The sequence below is a fragment of the Anticarsia gemmatalis genome, chromosome 16 (assembly GCF_050436995.1).
Source record: "Anticarsia gemmatalis isolate Benzon Research Colony breed Stoneville strain chromosome 16, ilAntGemm2 primary, whole genome shotgun sequence".
Classification (NCBI taxonomy): domain Eukaryota; kingdom Metazoa; phylum Arthropoda; class Insecta; order Lepidoptera; family Erebidae; genus Anticarsia; species Anticarsia gemmatalis.
Window position 1 is genome coordinate 11,109,122 of NC_134760.1, and position 24,856 is coordinate 11,133,977.

The window sequence follows — 24,856 nt, forward strand, 5'->3', positions numbered from 1 at the left end:
GTTTCTGAACGCACCGGCGGACCGGTTTCGTTCCTTTGCCTTTGAATTGAAACGCCGCGCCGCGTTCGAAATTTGAATCAGTCTGCTCCGAACTATAGACGGGCGAGGACGCGCGCTCGGAGATAACAAAATAAAATAATGTTTACGATCTAGCAGTGTTTACTAACAGTGATTTAGTGACTGACTCGTCTGAATATGACATGATATACTTGGTGATATATTGTTTGTGAATAACACACGATGGCTCGGATTTTATGTTTTCTGCTGTTTGTGTGGCTGGTGTCTGCAGACCAGGAGGAGGTGGAAGGTGGCAAGTGCGAGAAGATCAAGTTGCCACTATGTCAGGATTTGGGATACAATTGGACTGCCATGCCCAACCTGATGGGCCACAAAGACCAGAAGGAAGCCGAGGAAGCGGTAAGAAAACTTTTAATTAAAGAACTCACTGTTTTTAAATGAGAATTAACGTTTAATACTTAAACATGAATACGAGAATATTAATGCTATTGACGTTAATGATATTTTATTAAACTAAACACATGCTCACAAGTTTGATATAGAAAAATAAATAAGTTTTGGACGAAGAGCGCTCGTATAAAACTTTAATGAGTAATATAAAGTTAAAGAGTCAATAATAATCGTAATGCAATTTCCTGGCGAGTCTTCTTCGAAATCATTAAGTTTATACGTAGGTAATTACACCGACAAAAAGATAATTGCAACAGTTGATGAAGTGAGGGGTGAAGAAATAATAGTTGATAGAATTAACGCGTTCATCTTGTATGTAGGGGATGTTCAGTGCGTCAATGTTCTCTGTGTCATGCGATACACCGCGCTATTGTTGTCCTTTGATTTACGACTGATTGTTGCCGCTTTATGGCTTGTAACAGATATTGGCCAATGTAACGTGTTGTTCGTAGGGTTGCGATCATTGTTGTCTGTCGCTACTGCATTGTCTAACATTCTGAGGGGTGTGTGGCAAATTGACAGTTCTGCTAGCCCGCGTTTCTCACGGGAATGTTCGTCCCTGTTCGTTTGCTAACTGCAGACGTTGTCTTTGTCAGATTGCCAATTCAGATTTGTATCGTCACTTCCTACTTTAATTTAAAATTTTATTTTCTGTAATTCCAAGTCGTACACAAAGCTACCGCAGTTCTTTTTTTGGCGATTATGACATCAAATAAAGACTGTAATGTTGTAAAAAATCGTAAATGTGAGTTGATAATCTAATTCTCGTTCCATATAAAGTGTTCGGCATTGTTTACGTGATAAATAATAATGTGTGGGCGTCGAACGACAGACGTGCGCGATAACGGCCGGCAAATAGCGGCTCTTATCACGCGGCACATCAAAGCCACGATCTTGTATCGCCGCCGCTAGCCTCGCCGCGCTACTCCGCTCGCACCACACACCTGTTCATACCGCCTAATTGACTGAGCAAAAAATATGCACGAAATTACTCGATACATGGTGAATGGCGAACATCGTAACGTTTACACCTCTATTGACCGACTCTAATTTGGCAAATTGAAGCTGTGCAGAGAATAGATAGTGTAATCCCTCCATCGCCCCCCTCGCTGTAATAATCCAGCTTTCAACGTTGTAAATATGTGATATTGCAAATGACACAGGATTAATATCGTTAGTATGGAGCATTAAATCAATAAACACAGTACCGGCACTTTCATACAGACTATCGCGTGTGTCGATACTCATATCTTTACAACGGCATAACGCAAGAGCAACCATTTATTTTTATTTATATCCCTTATCGAATGGTTGCTATCTTTGCCTTAAGTGCCGATGTGTATCGGTTAATGCCACCTTATCGGCGGCATCGCTTTAAAACTCAATATATCTGATATCTTTAGTTATATATGAAATTTGCTAAGCCGATAGTGAAACACTTAGATGCTTTGTCAACATACTATTTCCTGCACATTCATGTTACATGTTCATTTGTTTTGTATCTGTTTTGGCATCTCTTGCGGCTTTTTAACTAGCTTTAAATTGTTTGTAATTAAGTGGTCTATTGGTATTCTAATTGGCATCGATTAAGGTGGTTCCCGGGCGATGATCTGTTATGAATAATCACGTCGATTGCGATCATCATCGTTATCTGACGAGCAATATTCGTAATGACTATTAGACAGTTTTATCGTTCAGTATTAACTACTATCTTAATTGAAAAATTCTTTAGATCACAGGGATTGTTAAGTCATTAGACATGTTTCTAGTTTTCTACCCGCAATCTGATAGTTTGTCGGCATTATTTATATTTTGGCCGGTCACGTTTTATCGCCGTCTCGTATTCCATTTTCTCTAAAAAACCACGACTCGCAACAGTTATAATCGCTCACGGAATCTCCGTTCCGCGTGTTTTTATCATTTAACAAACGATCTCGGTTTAGTCGCTCCTTAACAGAACGATGTCGTCACTCCACATTAAAAAGTGTAACGTGTTTCCAGAACTGAGTGAGATCTAACATAAGTTAATCTAAGTATATCGCGGCTAGAATCTGGACGGCTGGAAGTGGGCCGGTCCATTCACGGGCAGCTCGGGCGGCGCTCGCTCCCGCCGCGCACTCCGCCGGCCGTTCACCTTTAGATTGGGCAATTAAAGTCACATTTCTGGGCCGATGATTTGTTACGTGTGTACTATGTTGGCAACATAATTCCACAGCGCCAAACTCTAAATCGTTTCGATGCTAAGATAACACATCCTCCTCTAAATGAGTTCCACAAACAGTTTCACATCAACTGTTCTCTGTATATTTTTTATAGTTACAAATTCTAAATCCCGTTCAAACAGTCGTCCAAGGCCAACAAAGACCGGCTCTTAGCTCTCTGGAAGGTGGTAATGAGCCAATTTTAAGGCACCCACACCTTTACCTCACGCTGTTAACACCGCGTTAAACTAACAAACGGTTCTGACTCTAAATACGAACGTTATTTGTAGAGTTTATGATGGAGTGGTGTTGCGATTCGTTGCCTACGAGCTACGTCAAATACACCTCAGCCCACCGGGAATAGCTTCCAAAACATGGCTCCGGAATGTTAAACGCCTCGGAACGCAATCCGGACAATGGGCTCCAAACAGAACAATTAAAACAATAGGTTAGTTTTTTAAATATTCATAAACCTTTCTTTACGTAACAATGCTATGTTTTGAACGGAGTATCTCGATTGCAATAAAACAATAAAGTATTTTTGAAGAAAGATAAACTCGTTGCGCACAAGTTGATAACCCATTTCCCTACATTGGCCGGTGTCTTTGTGTTATTACGAGCGGTTGTGTGAGCACTGAGCGGGCGAGGCGGCCGAGGCGCGGACCACGGCTCAGGTACAGCTGTGAGGTGTTATTGACAAGTCCCCAGAGTTATTCTTTGAACCGGCACCCTATCATTAGCGCAGGTATGTGAGTATAATGCACCGACATAAAAGGCCCGGTGTCTCACGGATGAAAGAAAGTTTTTAATGCTGTTGAATCCTCTTTCGTTATTGTTATGCTCGTTATTTTCGTCTGGCGTCTCGTTTGAGATCAATTTGATTGATATCTCATATGTTTCTTAATTAAATTCGTCAGATTTAGGGTTTTTATGTCGTATTTTATGTTTGTTCGCATTACACCGTTTCCTGGTTAATAAATGTCAGCGAACAAAGAAGTGCGAGCCGTATAGTTAATTAATTCTGCAAAAACTTGATCGATTGTGGTTTATTTTTTAGAAGAGGCGAAGTAAAATCTTAATTTATACATGTGATGCTCGAAATCATATTTATTGGTGAACGCCGGACCTGTTTTTGAATAACTTAGCACTTTTTATAGTAAAAAAGGTACACTTTGTGCGGCCGCCTACCTGAGGTAATTAGGGGCGGCAATTTGTGAGTTCCTCGGTTCGTTTTTGCCGTTTTACGTGCGCGGGCGCCGCGGGGCTTGTCTTCTCGCTCGTATTATGCCTTCTCAGCCGTCGCTTTGAACTATCACATAATGAAATAACTATAATTGTAGGCCTTATGTGTGATGCAAAAACTAATGATGTATGGTGTCAGATGTTACCAACAGTTTTTTGTACTTAATGACTTTGAGTACGAATGCATTAATGTATTTCTATTATGGTCTTGTGAGGTGTTTTAAGTTGTACAAGTTTTTGTTATATAATATTTATATGTAATCATTTTCGCTCAGTTCTAAAATAAAATCATGAAACGCTTCAAGACTGTTAATCAAGCCCACAATGCGTTTAACTTTTCAAAGTCACGATAAATCAGTCCGAGCGATTCGTCTCAGACTATTTCTTGTAAAGGGCGAACATTTCCCAGATTCATTTCGAACCAAAGGTTATTTTAATTACAGAGTAATTGCACCGTTAACAATCACAAATTACTCGTAATAAAGTCGTAGTTAAGTGCGTTGGGGCGGGGCGGGCGGTGCGCGGGGGGAGGGGGGCGAGACGCGGCGGCACGATCAAAGGCGCGCGATTACCGCACGATGCGCAGGCGCTTTATTTCGTCTCGTTTTATTGCGCGCAGCGGTGCGTCGACCCGATGCGATCGATGCGTACCCTTCTCGATACCTACTCGATGTGATGTCGATGCAACTATCGATACTCATTCGATAAGCGGTTTATTTTTAATTGTTAGTTCGCTTTTAATCTGCTAATTGGATTGCTATTGCGGCCTTTAAATACTAAGATGCAGCGGTACTTAAAACCTAGTACGTAAGGATTAAGACATTTTTAATTACGAGTTTTTATTATATTGCTTCTGCATTGCAATTAAATAACTATAAACCGTTTCGTTGGAACAGTATTTTGTACGGTTATTTTAATCATCATTCGTTAATAAAAAAAACTACGGCAAATTCTTTAATACTAGTGCGAACTGAAGAGTGGGAAAAGGCGAGTCATCGTCAGGACCGGGGCCCATTGTGACCGAGGATGAGGCGAGAGGAATGCTGCCCAATTAGTAAGAATCCGAGTTGTATCTTTTGCTTGATACGCTACACACTGTATAGGGAATAGGGCTGTGATTTTACTAAAAGATTGGAAACCGAGAATTTACTAAGTTTGTATCGCTTTTCAATGGCAAGAGGAAAGTATTTGGTATTTACAGCTTAATGCGTATCGTAAAGTTTTCAGTTTTCGATAGGTTGAATTGTAAGATACCTAACTCTTGGTACAAAAGACATTAGTAAATTAATAATATGGTCTAGTCTAAAGATACATAATATATGTAAAAACAATCTATTTCCAAAGTAAGCCTATTAATGTGTATCAAAAAGCAACAAATAAGACTCCATAAATGACTTCGCCGGTTAAGTATTGGTGATCAGCCCTGACTGCCACAGATAATACAGAGTGCTACAGATACAGGGTGCTCCACTGCGCTATCTTACTAACGTTTAGTTAATGATCTAAGATATCAAACGACGTTGATTGATAAAACACTTATCATCTATACAAGCCATCGGCTCAATGTCTCTGTGAAAAGTACATTTATTTACCAACTATAAGTAGAACAATTTTTATTAGATTCCTATCTAGATTACTAAGTATTTCTATTGATTTTAAATTGATAATTCTATCTGTCGATTAGCAAAGACATAGCCTGTCCTATCAACATCGATTATAACTCTGATTCATTTGTATTATCGCAAACGTAACATTTGCAAGAAATTACTATTCAAAGCGATTCTCGATTACAACCAATAAAAGCCATTTAGCTGACTGCATTACCATTCATTAGTAAACCGCCCACACGTCGCAATATCGACCTTAAAATCTTAAATAAATAAGCTAAATTAACGTCTGCTCTTTCCACTCGATGCATATCGAGATATGATGGCAGAGAGCGGCCGGTATGGGAATCGAATCACGGAACGCTAAACACGGGTCAGTGCTCGAACGTTTCCTTACAATGTAATCGATTAAAACAGTTTAAAAAGGTTGGCGGTATTGGCGAGTATTTAATTCAAGCCGTGCCTTTTAGAGGACGGTCGTAGCGAGCGGCGCACGCGCATAAATAACCATTAAAAACTGTTTATCTCCGCTCACGACAACGCCGGCTCGTTCTCTTGTCAATTACACTTCCACCATGGACGCATACGTTAACTGCCATACCAGTTGAATGGCTAAAACCTTTTTGTTCACCGCCATCGAGTTTTACATGTGTTTAAAAATAAATTAACTATCAAATGAATAGTAGAAAATGCTGCGACACGCACACGCCGTTTAATTTATTCGCTATACTTGTCAATTAAGGAGAACTGTCTGACTGAATTAACATGTATATCTTTAGTTATAAATATAATGTCCGATGGGAGATACGGGGAGATTGAGACTAGCGACTTGCGGCTCCATAATAATATATGTCAGTATATGGAAGACATAAAGTAGCATTAAATTAATGTACACCGCGAGAATACGAGTCCGAACTACCAAGCTCAGTGGTTTCATTTAAAAAAAACATTCAACGATTATTTTTATCTTGCATTTCGTATTGCAATTTCATGCTACTACTCAAGTTAAAACACGTATTACAGTATTTTAACGTTGTAATAATCACAAGCGGTAGAAGTTCTCCCCTCACAATACTATTAATTATCTGTGGCGGCTGTATGCGATATGCCAGTGACCGCTAGCTATGAAATAATGAGTGGAAAGCAATAGAAAGTCATTAGAGGCCGGCAATGGCCGCCGCTAATCGCAGCAGATGCAATAAATCGAGATTTTTATCTCACTCTACGTATTTATGGGATCGTGAGATTTTTTTATGATGACTATTGAAATTATCTGTGAATATTTTAAATATCATTTCATTTTAGTAAGCCACGGACATGAGCTTTTTGCATTGAAACTGCGCGATTATGTAAAGTATTTTTTTAATAAAGACGTTAGCGATTTGTTAATGGTGTGAGTTTATTTTTTGCGCTGAATATTTTATTCTAATTAGATGCCGCGCGGTTCTGTAACGCCGCCATCGTCCGCGGACATCTAGGCACGTTTGATAAACAACATTAAATTCAAGGCGCATTGTTTTTAATTTTATTTGTCGTCCCGGATTTATTTGATTGTTTTGTTTCGACAGATGAATTATAGCGGCAAAATGTCAAAATCATGACAATTAAAGAGCATATCGTTCTCATAAAATGATTGTTTTACGTAAAATTGACGTGTAGTGGAGGTATTACAGACGGAGATATTTTGGCAAGCTGTTGCAGACGATGTTTGAAAACAAATAAACGGTGTCAGTGTAATGTTGACATGGACGTTTTTATTTGCGGTTATAAATGTACCATGTTTTTTGCGTTAATGCGAAACTTTTCCTGTAAATATTTGTGTTTCTCACATTGTGTGTCATCAGACTTATTTTCTAGCATCGATTCTTTAGACCAAGAAATTAGTTTCACACTTTACAAAGGCGTTAAAATCAAGAACCGTATTTCGAATAAATATAATATGACATACCGTATTTCGAAGTGTGTACAAAATATAATAACAATAAAACTAAATCTTTATTAACATAATTACAACATTTAATTTACATTAATTAAGGAAGCCATTTACTCACAGCATAAATATTTACTTTAAAGTTAAAGAATGTCTGAAAGCTCTTCATCTCGGGGTGTCCTAATTAGCGTTATCAGTTGATAACAGCTGGCGCCGTGCGGGCACGTATCATGTGTATCAACGAGACGACACGATACAGAGGAGAATAATTGTCTAGTTTTATACCCGGACGTCGCTCACGGAGATATAGGACGTAGTAACGGACAATTTGATACGAACTAGTCGTGTTTGTGACGATAGATGTTGAGTCTTCTTGGTATATCTTCGTTTTAGAATTTAGTTACGTAAATTTTCACTTTTAAGTTATGTATTCACACATTAGTATCGGCTTAAAAGTAGGTTCAACGACAATCTCTTCTGTTAATAACTCAATGCTCAAACTTTCATCTCGAGTTTGGTGTCAAAATTACGTACGAAATGCACAAGTAAGAGCATCAATCTTTTATACTAAGAGGGTTACGGTTTAAATAGAAAGTAAAGTAATACTGATTATAAGTATTTTTAGCTCCATGATTGCTGTTTGATAAACCGAAGTTTAATAAAGCGGCAGCAAAGACCTCGTCTGACTAGAATTAATGGCGGTACAGCAAAAAAAGTCAATTTATCAGACGCCGCGACTATTTATATCCATTTGCGTTTATTAGTCGTGGCTTCAGTGCCGAGCTTTATTCGTAGTCTAATTATCTTGGTACATCGTACTTGATGGACAATGTTTGTCGACAGTCGCGTTTTATTATTACGTAATGACTTAACGTGAATGTACAGTTTTATACGTCGTGATTTTCATTGCAGTGAAAACTATGTTCTGTAATCTATAATCGTGACTATTTAGGAAGCGGAATACATCTGATAATATAATAGATTAATAGTAATTGTAAAATAATATTAGTAGCACATTCTCGATCTATATTTAAGATAGAAACCAAGTCCATTAATCATTACCTATGTATTGCTCTAACGGTGAAGGAAAACATCTTGATGAAACCTTGCATGCCAAATGTTTGTCACAGTTCTTGAGGGCATGGAACAAAGTCCCCAGCGTGGTGGACTCAAAGCCCTACCCCGTTTAGGAGAAGATCCTTGCCCAATAGCGGGCCAGTAACAGGTTCAAAAAGTATCAAAAGTTATAAATGAACTTGATTGAGATTAAACTTTCGAGTATTAGAAATTCTAAAAGAAAAACACTTTAGCTTTTTCTAGGAAATCGGTCTCGTTACTTCAGCAGCGCGTGTACCAATACACATTATTAAATATGAAAAATGTTCTATCATAAATATATTGAATTAAGCGATAAAATATACTAGGAACTAACACTTATAAATTTAACAAGGTACTAAACATGTCAGTGTGACATTTAAATATATAAAGTAAAATAGTCGCGCAATTTGTGTCTTATAGATAGTGACGTGACAAAAATGTGTGAGATGTACGCTATAGTTCGACAACTTAATAGAGAGTCTTGTGTGCCCGATACGCTTTCGATTTTTCGATCTTTATGATTCAGTTATTGTAACGTCATAAGTGTCAATATTTCGACCAATGTGAATGCTTAAATGACTTGATTTTGATTTTCATACACCTGATCCTCAATTATACTTTAGAAGGTAAGATGAATCATGCAATGTAAGGCTCTCTACTAAGTTGCCGGACTATAACGTTATCTGTTATCTACAAGTGTCGCATTTTATATGCACTGTATTTGGACGATTATGTCATAACAAAGGATGATCAGTAAATTGCTGTAGTTTGGAATGTATTGTTAAAAACATATTGCTGTTTGATATATTATATGATATAAACTAATACATTGTTTGTAATTAATTGTAGAGATGAATCACACATCGTTTTTGGGCAATTAATTGCTTGTTAGAATTTTTCGTTGAATATTGGTAAAGACTTCAAATACATTTTTAACGATGTTTCGGTGACCTTGTGGCTTTATATAAGCTTTATAAAGATTTTTAACATTTATATAATATTGTATTAAATATTTAAAATACGTGAATAACGATGACATATTACTTTGTGTTACTGTTAGGGATTAACAAAATACAAAAGCTTTAACATTTAAATATATAATATTAGATACTATCAAGTACCTAGTTTCGTCTTTACTATATAGCAATATGGTATTTCAGCACATCTTAATATCGGGAAATACAGAATCTACAAGTATTACTGAATAAACCAATGAAATAAACATCATCGCACCACTTAAATACCTCTTAGAACTACATTAAACATTATAAATCAAAATTCCACATTAAGCATATTACTGGCAGCCCTGACACCGTCATATACAGGGTGTTGACAAACCAATTCTCACAATACTTAGCAAGTGTTAAGAACGCAATATACCGACACAGGCCGTCCCTAGTGACGCTCACACAATATTTTAGCGGCTAAATATGTAAATAGTTTTAAAACGGCTCATTCTATGTAAATAACTATGTAGGTATGTTAGAGTATGCCGCGGTAATTGCTGGCTGAGGTATTTGACGGGAAATGGTGTGAAAAATATAAGAATGTATCTTGTAGAATTTTTATAATGTTATGTTATGACTCTAGGGGCTAAAAGAATATAAAACTGGTATGTATAATAAAAATATATAGCATAATAAAAATGCATACCTTTTTTATAAACGAACTCACTTCTGCATGCGAATCTGTCCGCATGAAATAAAAACTGGGGTAAAAAGTATCCTACGTGTTAATCCAGGTAAAAAGCCATCAGGATAGCAAATTTCATTAAAATCTGCCCAGTAGTTTTTTCGTGAAAGAGTAATAAATAAGCGTTAGCTAGTTTGATTTAATAGTAATTTCATAAGAGACCCAGAAATTGAAACTATAAAGGTGTCTTCGAAGGCCAGACAATTTATATTACTTATTATTCTCTATAATAGTATCACGAAGATAGTTTATTAGATAGCAATATATTAATAGCAACACGTTTCAAGCATTGTAACTACACAATTAATGATCGCTTTGTTTGAAACTGTTATTTATTGCCGGAGTTCGATTGTTCTACAAAGGCCTGGTTTTCTACCGACTATCCCGAACGACTGGTTGATATTTTGCAATAACACTTTAGTAAATAGTTTCCTTTCTACATACATACATACAAGCTCAGATAAAATGGCGCCGTTCCCATAGGATTAGGCAAAGACCAGAGAACGCCACTTGGTACAGTTGGTACGTCTCCTTACAAACTTCCTTTGCTAAATTCACATCCATACATCTTGTCATACAGGATCGCCGGTTGCGAGTATTCCGCACATATAGTTATATACTTATTATAACTTCAACTGTTAAACTCATAAGTCGTAATACTTTTTATTACGATCGCCACATTAAATCGTCCAATATAGCTGCTAACGGAACGTCTACAGATTCACATAAAACGACGGATTTAATCGATTTTTTTCATCAAACTCTAATCGTCAGCTCATCGATTCAATTTCATCGACAAATCTTTTAAAACGTATTACCGCCATGGAGAGGTCATCACTCCGGACAGAATTTCCTTTAATATCTTCATGAATTAACACGCATCAGAGCCCAGCCGCAATCACGGGACGATTGTCTTTCTCAAGAAGCCGCCGCAACGAATCTGACCATCTGCAACATTACCCATGAAAACCCAAGCTAAATTAAACCATAACACCTTAAGATAAGGTCCTCATCGAACGCAAAATGATGATAACTTTGACTAAGTTTATCCCAGACGATTTTAGACTCTATGTCTTGGTGATATGGTGGTTTTGTTGTATCTTTTGGCGTGGTAAATGGATGCCATCAGCGATAGTCACGAGCGTCGTACGATTATTATGAATTAGCTACGCTTCAACGGGGAACCGAACGGCGGTTATTCTCCACTGGATTTTGGAATATAACTCGTAAGAACGTGTTACGGATATTATAAAATGTTTTTGATTGTGAGGTTTTTTTGTTTTGCGGTGTGGTTGGTAGCAATCAGGTTGTCTGTGTTGCCATGCCGCGTGGAATACAACAGAAGTTGCAGCTCCTACTATTAAATTTCAAACAAGTTTCATCAACATCAAAATGAAGTAATGTGTGGCAAATTGAAATAAATATAACTAGCGGTTACTGTCGACAAAATTTCTTAAGAATACATTTGCTGTAAAAAACAAAGCCCCTAGCCATAAAAATTGTTATAAATACGTTTACTGTAAAAGAAATAGTACAAATTCCCTCACCATAATACTATAGAAGTAATTTTCACATAATCTTTAATCTAGGAAACCAACTACTTCATTATACACACGCGTACAACATAGTGAAAAGCTTTCAAGCATCTCATTAACTTTTAAGCGTTAATTAATGCATAAATGTTTGTATTTTCTACCACATAACGAGTGTTAACCGTCAGGTGTCTATAGCCATTAAAAGGTATTAAATACCTCACTCTAAAGACTAAGTAATGCTATCTATTTCATCTAGCCACTGAGTAAATGTCACAGTGTTTATCACACGTTTTACGAACATTTTGTATGTACATTTTGACAGTTTTTTTTTTTTTTTTTTTTTTAAAAGACAACTCCCGCACTAAGAATTGCTCTTGTGTCGCGGGGACTTTTACAAACATACAAACAACGGACACAAAGCACAACCAGACCCGAAACAATTATTTGTGGATCGCACAAATAATTGTCCCGTGTGGGAATCGAACCCACGACCTCCCGTTGCCGTGGTATCGGCGTGGCGACCTAAACCACTGCGCCACGGAGGCTTATTATTTTAAGGTTATGTTGGTAACTCTGACATTGCCTTTTTTAGCTACAAAGTTTATCCTTTTAGGAGCTATTTTTGGTATAGAAATTAATCCATTACTGTCCCATTGCTAGGCAAGGGTGTCCACCTTGAATGATGCAGGAGGAGAAAGTATATAAGTCCTTGAGTTAGAGACTTTATATTTTAGTCCGCGTGTAAAAAAAACCCGGCGTAAAAATCATCCTATGTATCCAGGTTAAAAGCTGTCATTGTACCAAACATCAAATCCTTCGTTCTTTCGTGAAAGAGTTACAATCATACAATCAGTCATACTTCAAAGCTTTCACATTTATAACATTAGTAGGAATTTTCCTGGTTATTCTTGAGTTTTCGGCCATGTTCTTTAAGTGGGTCCTCTACTGTGTTACTTTTTCTTTTCTATTTGAAGTCGTTACTATAATGTGCATACCATGTTTAGTGCGTGTCCTAGAACATGTCCGTGTGTTTACCGATACTCTCTTAATGACTGTGTCAGTAACGGTGAACATGTGTACACAATTATGACATTTCACTACTTACTAAATATACTTTCCAGACTTGGATAGCTGTAGTTTTCTACATATATAACAAATATCAGTCTCTAAATGACTCGGTAGCTCAGAGCTTTCAAACATCATGTAGATAACGTCAAATTAAATGAATGTTTAATATTAAGTTCAATTAAATAACAACAACATGTAGGCTTACAACTTCAGTTTCATTTCTACACGAAAATTTCACTTATCTTTCCAACTTTGGAACACAAATCTAAATCTGAAAAAAATACTGCAAATGCTATAGTTTATATCGGCCAAGTTAAATAACAAATAACCTCTATGTCATTTACGTAGAGCTATTAACACTAAGCAATAGTTCTTATGACACTGTTTCACTATCATTTGCAAGTACCTAGTTAATTTACTTTGATCAAACTTCTAACTAAGATCTTAGGGAAGTAACGCTACGTATTCCAATATTTCAACTGTCGTCTTGTAGCTATAGAGTTATAGTGTGTGTAGTAGCGCGGAATGTCAGCGAGCTAGCTATTTCAGTTCGCAGCGAAATAAACTATTTTGTAGGACACATACCGATCTGATTTGAGATGCAACTGGCTTTGCATGTAGAAATCTATACTAATATAATAAAGCTGGAGAGTTTGTTTGTTTGTTTGATTGTTTGTTTGTTTGTTTGTTTGTTTGTTTGATTGTTTGTTTGTTTGTTTGTTTGTTTGAACGCGCTAATCTCAGGAACTACTGGTCCGATTTGAAAAATTCTTTCAGTGTTAGATAGCCCATTTATTGAGGAAGGCTATAGGCTATATAACATCACGCTACGGTCATAAGGAGCGGAGTAGCAACGAAAAATGTTACAAAAACGGGGAAAATTTTGACCCATTCTCTTAGGTGACGCAAGCGAAGTTGCGCGGGTCAGCTAGTGATTTATAAAAACGTATTACTGTATTCTACAGGAAATAATTAAAGGAATCGTTATTTTATCGGGCTACTAGCTGACCCGCGCAACTTCGCTTGCGTCACATAAGAGAGAATGGGTCAAGATTTTCCCCGTTTTTGTTACATTTTTTATTGCTACTCTGCTCCTATTGGTCGTAGCGGGATGATATATAGCCTATAGCCTTCCTCAATAAATGGACTATCTAACACTGAAATAATTTTTCAAATCGGACCAGTAGTTCCTGAGATTAGCGCGTTCAAACAAACAAACAAACTCTTCAGCTTTATAATATTAGTATAGATTTAGATGATGACTCTACTTAATGTTAAGAAATATATTTTCTGTAGATAAAAATGACTGAAAGTTATTCTTTAATATGTTTAAATCCTTTCTTGCGATGCACTATACGAGAAAAGAGCCAATAAGGCAAAATTTTCACTGCGAGTTAATAAAAATCCAGTAAAGTTTCAGCATTTCTTAACCAGCTTCAAAATTTAAACAAATATTCAACACAAAAATTGTCGTCCAAGCGTGTTCGATCTATCGTCAAGTTGTTGACCTCAAATATATCAACTCAAGTACTGATTAACACCAAAACAATACGTTATCATGAAACATTCTTACCGCGTTGATTAGTTGGAAAGCAAAACAATAAAAAAGCCGTCCGCTCGTAAATCGACGCACGCGCAGCTCGGGCCGTAAACCGCCAATTAATCCGTGATGGGGAACAGAGGGCGCTTTCACATGATTCAATCCTGCCGCAGTTTATATTATACTAGTGGACGCGCGCGGCTTCGCTCGCGTATAACTAAGGATATTTTAACCAGCTGGGTGATGATTGATGTTTTGATTTAAGCGCCAAAGAAATGTCTTTATTTGCGACTTTGAAAAAAGCCTTGAAATTAACAGGGGATTCTTAATGCTTAATAAAGCATTATACAAATAAACCTGTCTCTTGAATCACTCTATTATTAGTATAGTATAGTTTTAAAGATCTAAGCATACATACATACAGACATAGACTTTGCTTTATACTATGTAGTGACGACACGACGCCGACACGACATGGATACGACTTAACTCATCAGTTACTACGAAAAATGATAATTGTTTTTTCGTGTTGCTATTTCGGTGTTGTGTCGTGTAATGACTGACTGAGTGGTTAAAGTGTCCGTGTTTCATGTAAGACGGAAGTTCGGTCGTGAGGAGAGACAGCTGTATGTTTCAATAAGTAGGTCGACTGTACGAAGGATAACATACGGCTAGCGGAACTTGCTACGATTGTGATCGGGTACTAAATATAGATTGTTGTGTGAAAAACTTTAGCTATTAACTTATTGAAGAGAATTAACGCTATCAAACATATTTATCTTCATTATCATATAAATCGTATCATTCATCATATAAATCGACAAAAGTTTCATTTACCTGGATTATAAATCGACTTAAAAAGTAGGGTTATTTGTTGCCGTTTCAGCAGTTCAGCACTCAGTTCATTGCATTAAAAAACTCAGTTACTAAATAGTCTTAGATTTATCGCACAAATTAATGATGTAGCCTTAGTACCAATTTAACTTAGACGTTGCCATGATGATACCACTGGCTTTCGTAGAGGTGTATCTTTAAATTGCTTTTTTTTTTTTCTTGTAAACGCTTCCAGGCTAGAACTCGTTTTTAAGTTGTTAACTATCAGCTAGGTTAAGTGACTGGGAAGGCGACTAATTGCGCATGATTAGATACTTTTAATAAGCAAGCAATAAGTAATATACTTATAAAGAAATATTTTTAAAGGTTAATAATATTTTATTCACCACTGGCAATATTTATGCAAGTGTTGCCACATAAAGTAACTAAACGACAGTTTAATTACAGATTCCCAGCAGGTTTCTTTTATTCTCATTAAAATTGTGTAAAAATATACTCTTAAATTGCTCAAGATAAGATTGTAAATTAGAAAAGCGCTTGTTTTTTTACTAATTGATCTTCGGAGTGGTTTAATTGACGCATAAATACTCATTTAATAGTAAGTTTATAACTCGAGGCTACCGTTTCACAGAAACCGGCGGCTCTCATGTGGGATACTGGATAAAATCAATTAAACATGAAGCCAATAAACCAATTAAGGTCAATAAAGAACAGTCAATAACCTCAGTGAGAGATTTTCAAGTCGATTGCGTTGATGTATTTCTTTTGAAATTGAATTTACGGAATGAAGATGTCTTGAGAAGTGCGTATTAAAATTAAGGACTGATGGAGTTATTGTGTACTTCAATTTTTTTTTTTTTTTTTTTTTATTTATTTTCGGTTCACCAACAGATATAACAGTTATACATAAAAAGGAGCACATAATATAATTTATCCTTAAATTAGCCTACTGTATATCTAATTACAGGTAAACACAGCATGCATTTTTATAACAAAGCTACGTTACATATTGGGAAATGAGACTTAAAGTTAATTGATTACATTTGTTTGTATGAACTAATTTTTACGTAGTAACTATTTTATTTTATTTAAACAGCGTGTAAATGTTGCCAATGTGTCCGAGTGAATATCATTGAGGTCGCTATATTCGTTAACTAACTTAGATAACCGTGGAAGAGGGGAAGAAGAACCAAATTTGGTTCGGCGGAAGGGTGGCATTAGAGGTGTGATGGGTTTTCTTGGTGTGCTACGAGGAACTCGAAAGGAGATTTTACTTAATAGGTTGGGGCAGTCAATTTTATTTCTGAGTAATTTGAAAATAAATCTTAGGTCAAGGATATCTCTCCGTTTTTCCAAGGACCATAGTTTAAAGAAAGCTAGTTTGTCGGTATAAGACTTTCTTTTTAACATGTTGCCTTTTGTGAACCCGAGGAAGTTTATGAACCTTTTTTGGACGCGTTCTATTCTAAGAGAATGTGTAGCAAAGTGTGGCCGCCACGCTACACTACAGTATTCGAGAATACTACGAACTAAGCTGCAGTACAAAGTAACTTTTGTCTCTATCTTCCGAAACAATTTAGTGTTGCGAATCACAAATCCCAAAGTGCGTAATCCCCTTTTAATAATACTGTCAACATGCGGTATGAAGGTTAACTTACTGTCTAATAAAACTCCCAGATCTTTAACACTGTTGACTTCAGTCAAAACGGTTCCATGTATATTATAAACTGTATTTAAGTTTTTTATCTTCCGGCTAAATTTAATATGCAGACATTTTCCACAATTTAGTTGGATATTGTTTTGTGAACACCACTCGTAGAGCCTATCTAAATCTTGTTGCAAGCGTGAGGCGTCCTGAAGAGACGTAACGTTCATCAAAATTTTCATATCGTCGGCGAATAGGAATGCAGTAGTATTATGGAAACAGGTGGTAACATCGTTTATAAAAATGTTGAATAAAATAGGCCCCAAATGGGAACCTTGAGGGACGCCTGATTCAATTTTGTGAGGAGCGGAGCGGAAACCATTAACGACAACATAGAACTCCCGATTGTCTAGGTATGACTGGAACCAGTCAAGGAGTGAACCATGGATACCGTACATGGCCAGCTTTTTAATTAGTATTTTATGGGAGACTCTATCAAAAGCCCTACTGAAATCCGTATACACAGCGTCTACTTGTATACCTTTATCCAATTAAATTCAATTCATTAAGAGTGTTACTAGCTATCAAATGACTTTAAAAATAAATGTCATAAATTATCTATCCTTGATATTTTACCATTTATACAGAATAGAAGAGAATAAACTATATTTCATAATCTTTTTTAGAAACACGAATCTCAAAAGCCACTCTGAAGTGTGAAACTATGTTTAAAAATGCTTATCTTTGAAATTATACAATTATTATTTATACAGAACAAAAGAGTACAAAGTATACTTCAAAATATTTTTTAGTAACACGAATCTTAAAAAGCCACTCTGAAGTCATCAGCGACTAAAAAACAGACGACAAACCGTTGACACGATCATTTTTTACAACAAAATCACGACAGTAAGTAGCAAAAAATCGGCACATTATAAAGGATTAATTACCACGAACATTGTTCAATCAATTGCGCCGGCGCACGTGGTATAACTGAGGGGGCGGGGGTGAAGGGAGGGGGGGTTACAATCAAAATAAACGCGTTTGTAGTCGAGTTTTTATGACGATCGTCACTCCGCGGCTCAGTCTGTTTACCCGCCGACGAACGCTTTGATGTTGCCGTTATACAGGGCTGTACAACCCTTTCGTAATTAAATACAATTATAACGTTTTAATTGTATTTCATAACACAAAAAAACTTGTAAGCGATTACAATGCACGTTTATGAGAAAACACGCAATTTATAGTATTTAATTAAACGTAAACATGAATTCATAAAAAAAACTAGCTCAACAACTTTTTATAATAAACTGTTAATTAAACAACAAAAAAATATTGCAACACAATCAATTTAACCATTAATATATAGGTATTCTCTATTCAGTCAATATCTATCAATACTCCTTGTGTGACAGCCCTGAGTTAGTTTTATCCACGCATTACTTCAAAGGGCTGGCCCGTTGCTAATGAAGTGATAAATAGCACTGCAGCGACCATTACACTGTATAAATAGATAAATAGCTGTGATAGCGGCCCAGTAGTTCCCACTGGTCGGTAACATACATACATACACTTCAGTTTTACATATAATCGTGTTGTTGATTGTGATTTTGACATGCTACCTGTAAATAAACTAAGAAAATAGTAGTATTTTAATTTGACGTACTAATTTTTCGAGCTTTTCTGTGAAATGGTACCTGTTTTCAAAAATGGTTACGATTATGTTCTTACAACATTTTATTAAAGAATACTTTCGCAATTTTCAGTTAATGATTGATGGTACTAAAGACTAGTATGTATTATTAAAATTAGCAAACACATAAGTCAATTTACATTTATTCGTAATAATATTAAGAACTCATTAAGATAATTTGAAAACAATCCCTCATTTCAGAAACCACAAACGTTTCTAAACCATTAAAAACCAAAGTAACCAAACCACAAACTGCTACTATATCCATGAATCATTAAAGCAATTTATATCAAACCGATACCGCACCACTTAATAAAATATAGCCGCGAATGATCTATTATAACATAGATATATAATCCATACTAATATGATAAATGCGAAAGTAACTGTCTGTCTGTCTGCTACTCAATCACGCCTAAACTACTGAACCAATTTGCATGAAATTTGGTATGGAGATATTTTGATACCCGAAAAAAGACATAGGCTATATATCATCACGCTACAACCAAAAGGAGCAGAGTACCAGTAATTAATATTACAAAAACGGGGAAAAATTTCACCCATTCTCTTTTATCTTACGCAAGCGAAGTTGCGCGGGTCAGCTAGTATAACATTATATCAAATACATTCTTCAAAAGAAAATGTATGAGTATGAGTGAGTCTTTGATCGGCTCTCGGTATTATATCAAACTGTACATCGTGGCCTTTATCCGTACGCCTTTGAAGTTTCAATTCATATTGCTATGTGTTGTGTTACACTGAGTGCACTATTACAGTAGTCGGAATTGGAGTTCCGCAAGGAATGATGCTAGGACCGCTTTTATGCCAGTATTTTTCGGAAGAATGTTTAATTTAAGTATTAATTTTAAGGTATGGTTTTACGATTTGTAGAGTTTGTAAGGTGTTGATTTCTCGATAGTTTGTGTAATCCTGGAATCTCTATCTCTACATTTATTTCAGTGACACTCAAAATAAAAACAAAAGATAGATCTCCCTGTAAATTCCTGTAACGCGTTCCTCCTCACGTAACACTACTCCGTATACATTATTAACTAAGAATCTTAACACGGGCCATCACACGCGGCCCGGTCGGTACACCCATCAACTGTCCCGTGAAGACATCAAAGCTGCGCATGCGCAGGGCGCGTCGGCTACACTCGCCTATTTTCGGAACATGTCGGTAATTAATTTTTTGTCGCGGCCTGTCGTCCTTTGTTGTTCGTAGACGAATACTGTCGCTTTCAAACAAGAGTATAAAGTTTTGTGAACAATTTACGATTTCTACCAAAATAGATGACAAGTGTTTATCAAGACACGCCCGAGCACTTCCTATTTTAGAAAATATAACGTTATTCTTATACGGAATTAATTTCCCAATCAATCAATGCTTCAGTTATCTTGAGAGCTCCACTAATAGGTTTCAGTTTATTTGAACAGTTAAATGGTGTGGCGCGGCTTTGTGCGGCGGAGAACATGACGTCATCAATCAATCTCCTGCCACGGCACTATCGAATGTTTATCCAAGCAAATAAATAATACAACTCCGAGAACTAACTCAATGGATCAGCTAAAGTAAACAATTACAACCCTGAACATCTTACATACACTAGAGATCTTATAACTATAGAAATAAGGTTTAAATTGGTTTGTGTGAAGTAATCTCGGTATTTATATCAATGGAAACCCTTGTATGTGATCCAAAAACATCCGATGGCACTCATGTGAGCAAATGTTTGTTAAGGGGATGTTTACAAACCACTTTTAATCCATAAAGGCTTGGTTTATTTATCAAGAGCTTGCCGGTATTGGTTACCTACAGAGTAGAATTAAGAGGTATTGCGCTTCTTAATTAGTATAGTATATGCCCGCGGCTGTGGCCAAGATTTCACTGTTAAATTCTATAATGTACTGATTAAACTTTCGATTAGCCTTAAGGCTAAATTTCGTTTCTAAAGGTTATTTAGTTACATCACTTATGAAAGGCATCTGGTAGGAAAAGATTTTAGTCGTACTTACTTCTTGCCGGCGTTTCTAGTTTTGAAATTGGTTTATGTATCGTCGTCTTGTTAAAGGTAAATAGATGCGCACCTTAATTATTTTTCAATATTTGTCTACTAAACCAAAGAACCTACCTTTATTAATATTTAACTTAACTTTAGTCGATTTTTATAGATTAAACAATGACGTTATGTCCAAAAAGTCCAACTATCCATGACATAATGTTTATCTCTTTGAATAAATATTAAAATAACGTTAAACTAACATGGCCTTAAGAGAGATAACTTCAGTCAAGCCGCCGGCTTAAACCTTTTTCGAACGCAAACAATGATGTTTGCGCTCAATTGTTAGCGTAAAACGAAACGTTTTGAAAAAAATCACGTTAGTTCGAATGCGATCTACCGTTCTAATGGGATCAACACAGGTAACCGACGTACTTCAGAATAATCCTAATATTATAAAAAACGGATTAGTTTAAAATGTTTTGTTAAACTTTTTATATGTAATAGTGCGATGTGTTTGTTACGATTGGCGCTATTATGTCAGATCATTCTTTAATGTGAAGTCAACCGGAATGTAGAGGCTTTACATTCCTTCTTTAAGAGCACGATAAGTTTTTAAAAGATTTAAAGGCATTGTCATACTATGCGCTAAAGAAACCAGACATTTATCGGGATACTACACAGCCACTTACTTTTTTAAGTGTAACTGTACGGGAACTAAACAGTACATAGAGTTCGTTAGTCTTAAATTACACTCAAAATTAATTATTTTTCTTTCTTCTGTATGTTCATTATACCACACATTATTTAGGTCAAGGTTAGAACGCATAATTGGTCTGGTTTGCATACAATAATCAGAGCAATAAAGAGGAATTTAGATATCACTGAATTAAGAGCTTAACATTATATTACCAATACGATATGATAAGATTTCAAATGCATTTCGATCGTGTTTTTCAAATGTAATGACAAAAGTTTATTTAAATTGCGTATAAAATGGAAGCCGACTCCAACATAGTTTGGAAGAAAGGCTAGGTTGATATATAATATAAAATGTCAACGACAACATTCTAAATTGTACAGGGAATCGGCGTCAAATGTCAGTTGGAAACGATTCCGATTACCGATTACATCGACACTAATCGATTGTTGGAAGCGGTGTAATTGACATTCAAGTGTTGATCGCAGAATTACGTGTTATGTACGACCGCCGGGGATCCGTATGTTACCTACAGCGCTATTTTATATAAGCTACCAACTACCAAACTTTCTTATTCCGCCTTTGAAAGATCAACATATTTTTGCGTAACTTGAAACTGGTTATACTAAATTATAGGCTTATAATTTGAAAAGTTATAATAATTAAAACAAATATAAGAACCAGTAGCGACATTCTCACGAGAACGTTCTATCGGCGTGTCTTTTTAATTCGTCCGCACCATAATTAGAGTTACTAAGATACGTTCACGATTCAACGAGTCCATTTCAAATTACTCGGGACGAAATTGGTCTCTGGGCTCTTGTAATCCGTCCCAAGGCCGGTTGTTTTGTGAAATAACGTTTTTTGCGTAGCTTGCCTGCTTGCCCAGCAGAAGGCAATTATCCTACAACAATGCCGAGACATCCATTGAAAAAAGCCTTTGGAAACGATTGCGCCGACTAAAATGAGCGTCTGTTTTCAACGGAAATAATATAGGTAGCTTTAAAATTCGGAGTTTGTGGTTATTATTATAGCTGTTTTGTAAGAATAAAAAGGTCTTATGTCTGCCCTAATGTGAAGACAACCGTTAAGTTAAATTAATGCTGATGCTTAAAACTTAAAAGACACTTCCTAAAATGTTTTCTGTTTAAATTATAAGAAAAAAGCGATTCGGAGCATCTACATACTTTTATCCATATACATCGATGTATAATTTCTCTAAATATTTCTAATAGAATACGGACATAATAGTTGTCGCGGAACGACGACATCGACAATTATGCTTAATAGGAAATATGAAACTCGAGAAGTGAGAACTAGACACCCTGTATCCGTTACATGGTACAAAGAATTCGATAAATTGAGTAGCTAGCCGCTGTGTAAGTGCCGACGGTGTTGGCTTACTTATGGATTAGACCTGAGAATGATTGCGCTAGGTATTTCTACCTACAAACGTGCAAATACCTCTCTAATGCAAGGTGTGATTGTGTAAGCACATTTTGAAGGTGCATTCGAAAGTACGCAAAGTACCAATATTGAAGAACAGCGCAGGCGCCAATAGACTTCTTGTTATACGTAATTGCGTCAAGTTATAAAGAGAAATGACGCTATAAAATGTTCCCAAAAGCAATTATAATTTCGGCTCGAACGGCACAATCCTTCACCCTCTCGTCTTGATTGCGTGACATCCGTTCTTGTTGGACAAAAACGAGTCTCTCCGGCGACCTTGCCATTGTCTCTCAACCTGTCATTTGCTGCCTTTTTGTTCCTCCGAGCTTCAGAATACTGCCCTTTGTGAACGTTTAACGATAGGTAAATAAAAATAACTCTCGAACCCTTTTCGAAGCCTCTGGCAGATTTAAAGCAAAATTCTTTTAATATTCTTGCGTTCAGTGATCCATCACAGACTAGAATAAAGTTAAAAATAGTCATGTAACTAGCTAGATTCTTAAATGTTTTTTTGTATTGTTTCAGATGGTATCGTTCGCGGGTATCTTGTCGAGCGGTTGTTCAGTGCACGCTCGCTTCCTGCTGTGCTCGGCGTTCGCGCCGCTCTGCTCCGAGGAGGTGTCGGGCTCAGTGAGCGCGTGCAGGGCGCTCTGTGAGACCGTCGTCGATGACTGCAAGGAACAGCTCAAACAAATGCTGCCAACCGTCGTGCTCGACTGTTCAGCTTTTCCCGTGAGAGCTGATCGAAGATTGTGCATGAGACCACCCAACGCCAGCGAGTTGGAGCCTGAACCTCCACCACCTTCCCACTGGCCGTTCCATGATCACGAGATTAGGGATCATGGGTGTCCGCCGGCACACACGAGAGCACCTACTGGAGAGTGCTGGCCGGCGTGCGGACAACACGCGCGGTACAGTCAGGGAGACAAGAGGAAAGCAGAGATCTGGATGAACACGTTGGCTTGGTTCTCACTCCTGTCAACGTCATTCGCGCTGCTAACCTTCTGCGCGGAGCCTTCAAGATACAGATATCCAGAGCGTCCTGTAGTTTGGATGGCCGCCTGTCACGCGATCGTCGCGCTAGCACATGTAACAAGAGGCTGGTTGGGCGCTAAAATGGTGTCCTGTGCCGGCACCACGCTAGCCGTCGACGGGTTGGCATCACCCACGTGTGTGGCGTTCTTCTCGCTGACATACTACTTCACGTTGGCGGCGGACGCGTGGTTCGCGAATGCGTGCGTAGCGTGGTACCTTACTGCTGCCAGTGAGTGGTCAACCGAAGCTCTGGAGCGTGCCGCAGCGTACCTTCACGCCGTGTCATGGGGCTGGGCCGGTGCATGGACGGCCGCCGCTCTCGCGCTGAGGAGAGTCACCGCTGACGAACTGACCGGAACTTGCGGAATCTCGGATGCGGCCGCTGCAGCGCTAGTCGGAGTTCCTCGAGGAGCATTACTGGTGACGTCGGTTGCGCTAGCTATCGGTGCCTGCCCTGGTATCATGAGGGTCCGACGAGCGTTAGACTCGCGAGGAGCGAAAAGGGTCGGTAGACTAGCAGCACGAGCTGCCGCGGCTGGATTGCTGTACTTCGTTCTAGCCGCGTTGGGCACCGGCGCGAGGGTGATCGAAGGTCGCTTGAGGGAAACTCAATCTGGACTCGCGTTGCTCGTAAGCCTGGACGCAGGGAAAGTGGAAGAAGGTGCGGGCGCTAGTGGCGTGTCGGTGATGTTGTGTCTGTCGTGCGGCGTGGCGGCGGGCGCGTGGGCGTGGTCGCGCAAGTCCGCGGCCGTGTGGCGCCGCGCGCTGTGTCCACCACGCAAGGCTCCGTGCTGCGCCCCGCCGCTGCTGCGGGCGCATCACCCCTACTACAAGCGGCCGCTGCACGTGTCGCGCGTGTGACGTGTCGTGACGTGAGATGAACTCGAACTCGTATTTATAACTTGTGTAAAGTGTCTAATTATGCCTTCTGTGAAGGCGCTCTCGATATATTTGTACAAACTTGTAAATAATGTAAATTTTATTATAATATACTGTTGTTTTTTATATCAATTTCTTGGTTTTATTACCCTCACACTGATTGAAAAATGATTTTTGATTGGAATCCCCTATTGAATAGAATCTAGATCATTATACCACAAATCAGTCATCAAGCAGTCA

At 37.7% G+C, this 24,856-nt stretch overlaps 1 protein-coding gene across 1 annotated transcript; it reads left to right on the top strand.

The window, feature by feature from the left end:
* The first annotated feature begins 66 nt into the window (after positions 1–66).
* LOC142979419 (frizzled-10-like) lies at positions 67–24,748 on the top strand. The gene is made up of 2 exons (XM_076124305.1): positions 67–417; positions 23,228–24,748. The coding sequence occupies exons 1-2, from the start codon at positions 241–243 to the stop codon at positions 24,596–24,598; spliced, it is 1,548 nt and encodes a 515-aa protein (XP_075980420.1). The 5' UTR covers positions 67–240; the 3' UTR covers positions 24,599–24,748.
* Positions 24,749–24,856: the final 108 nt, after the last annotated feature.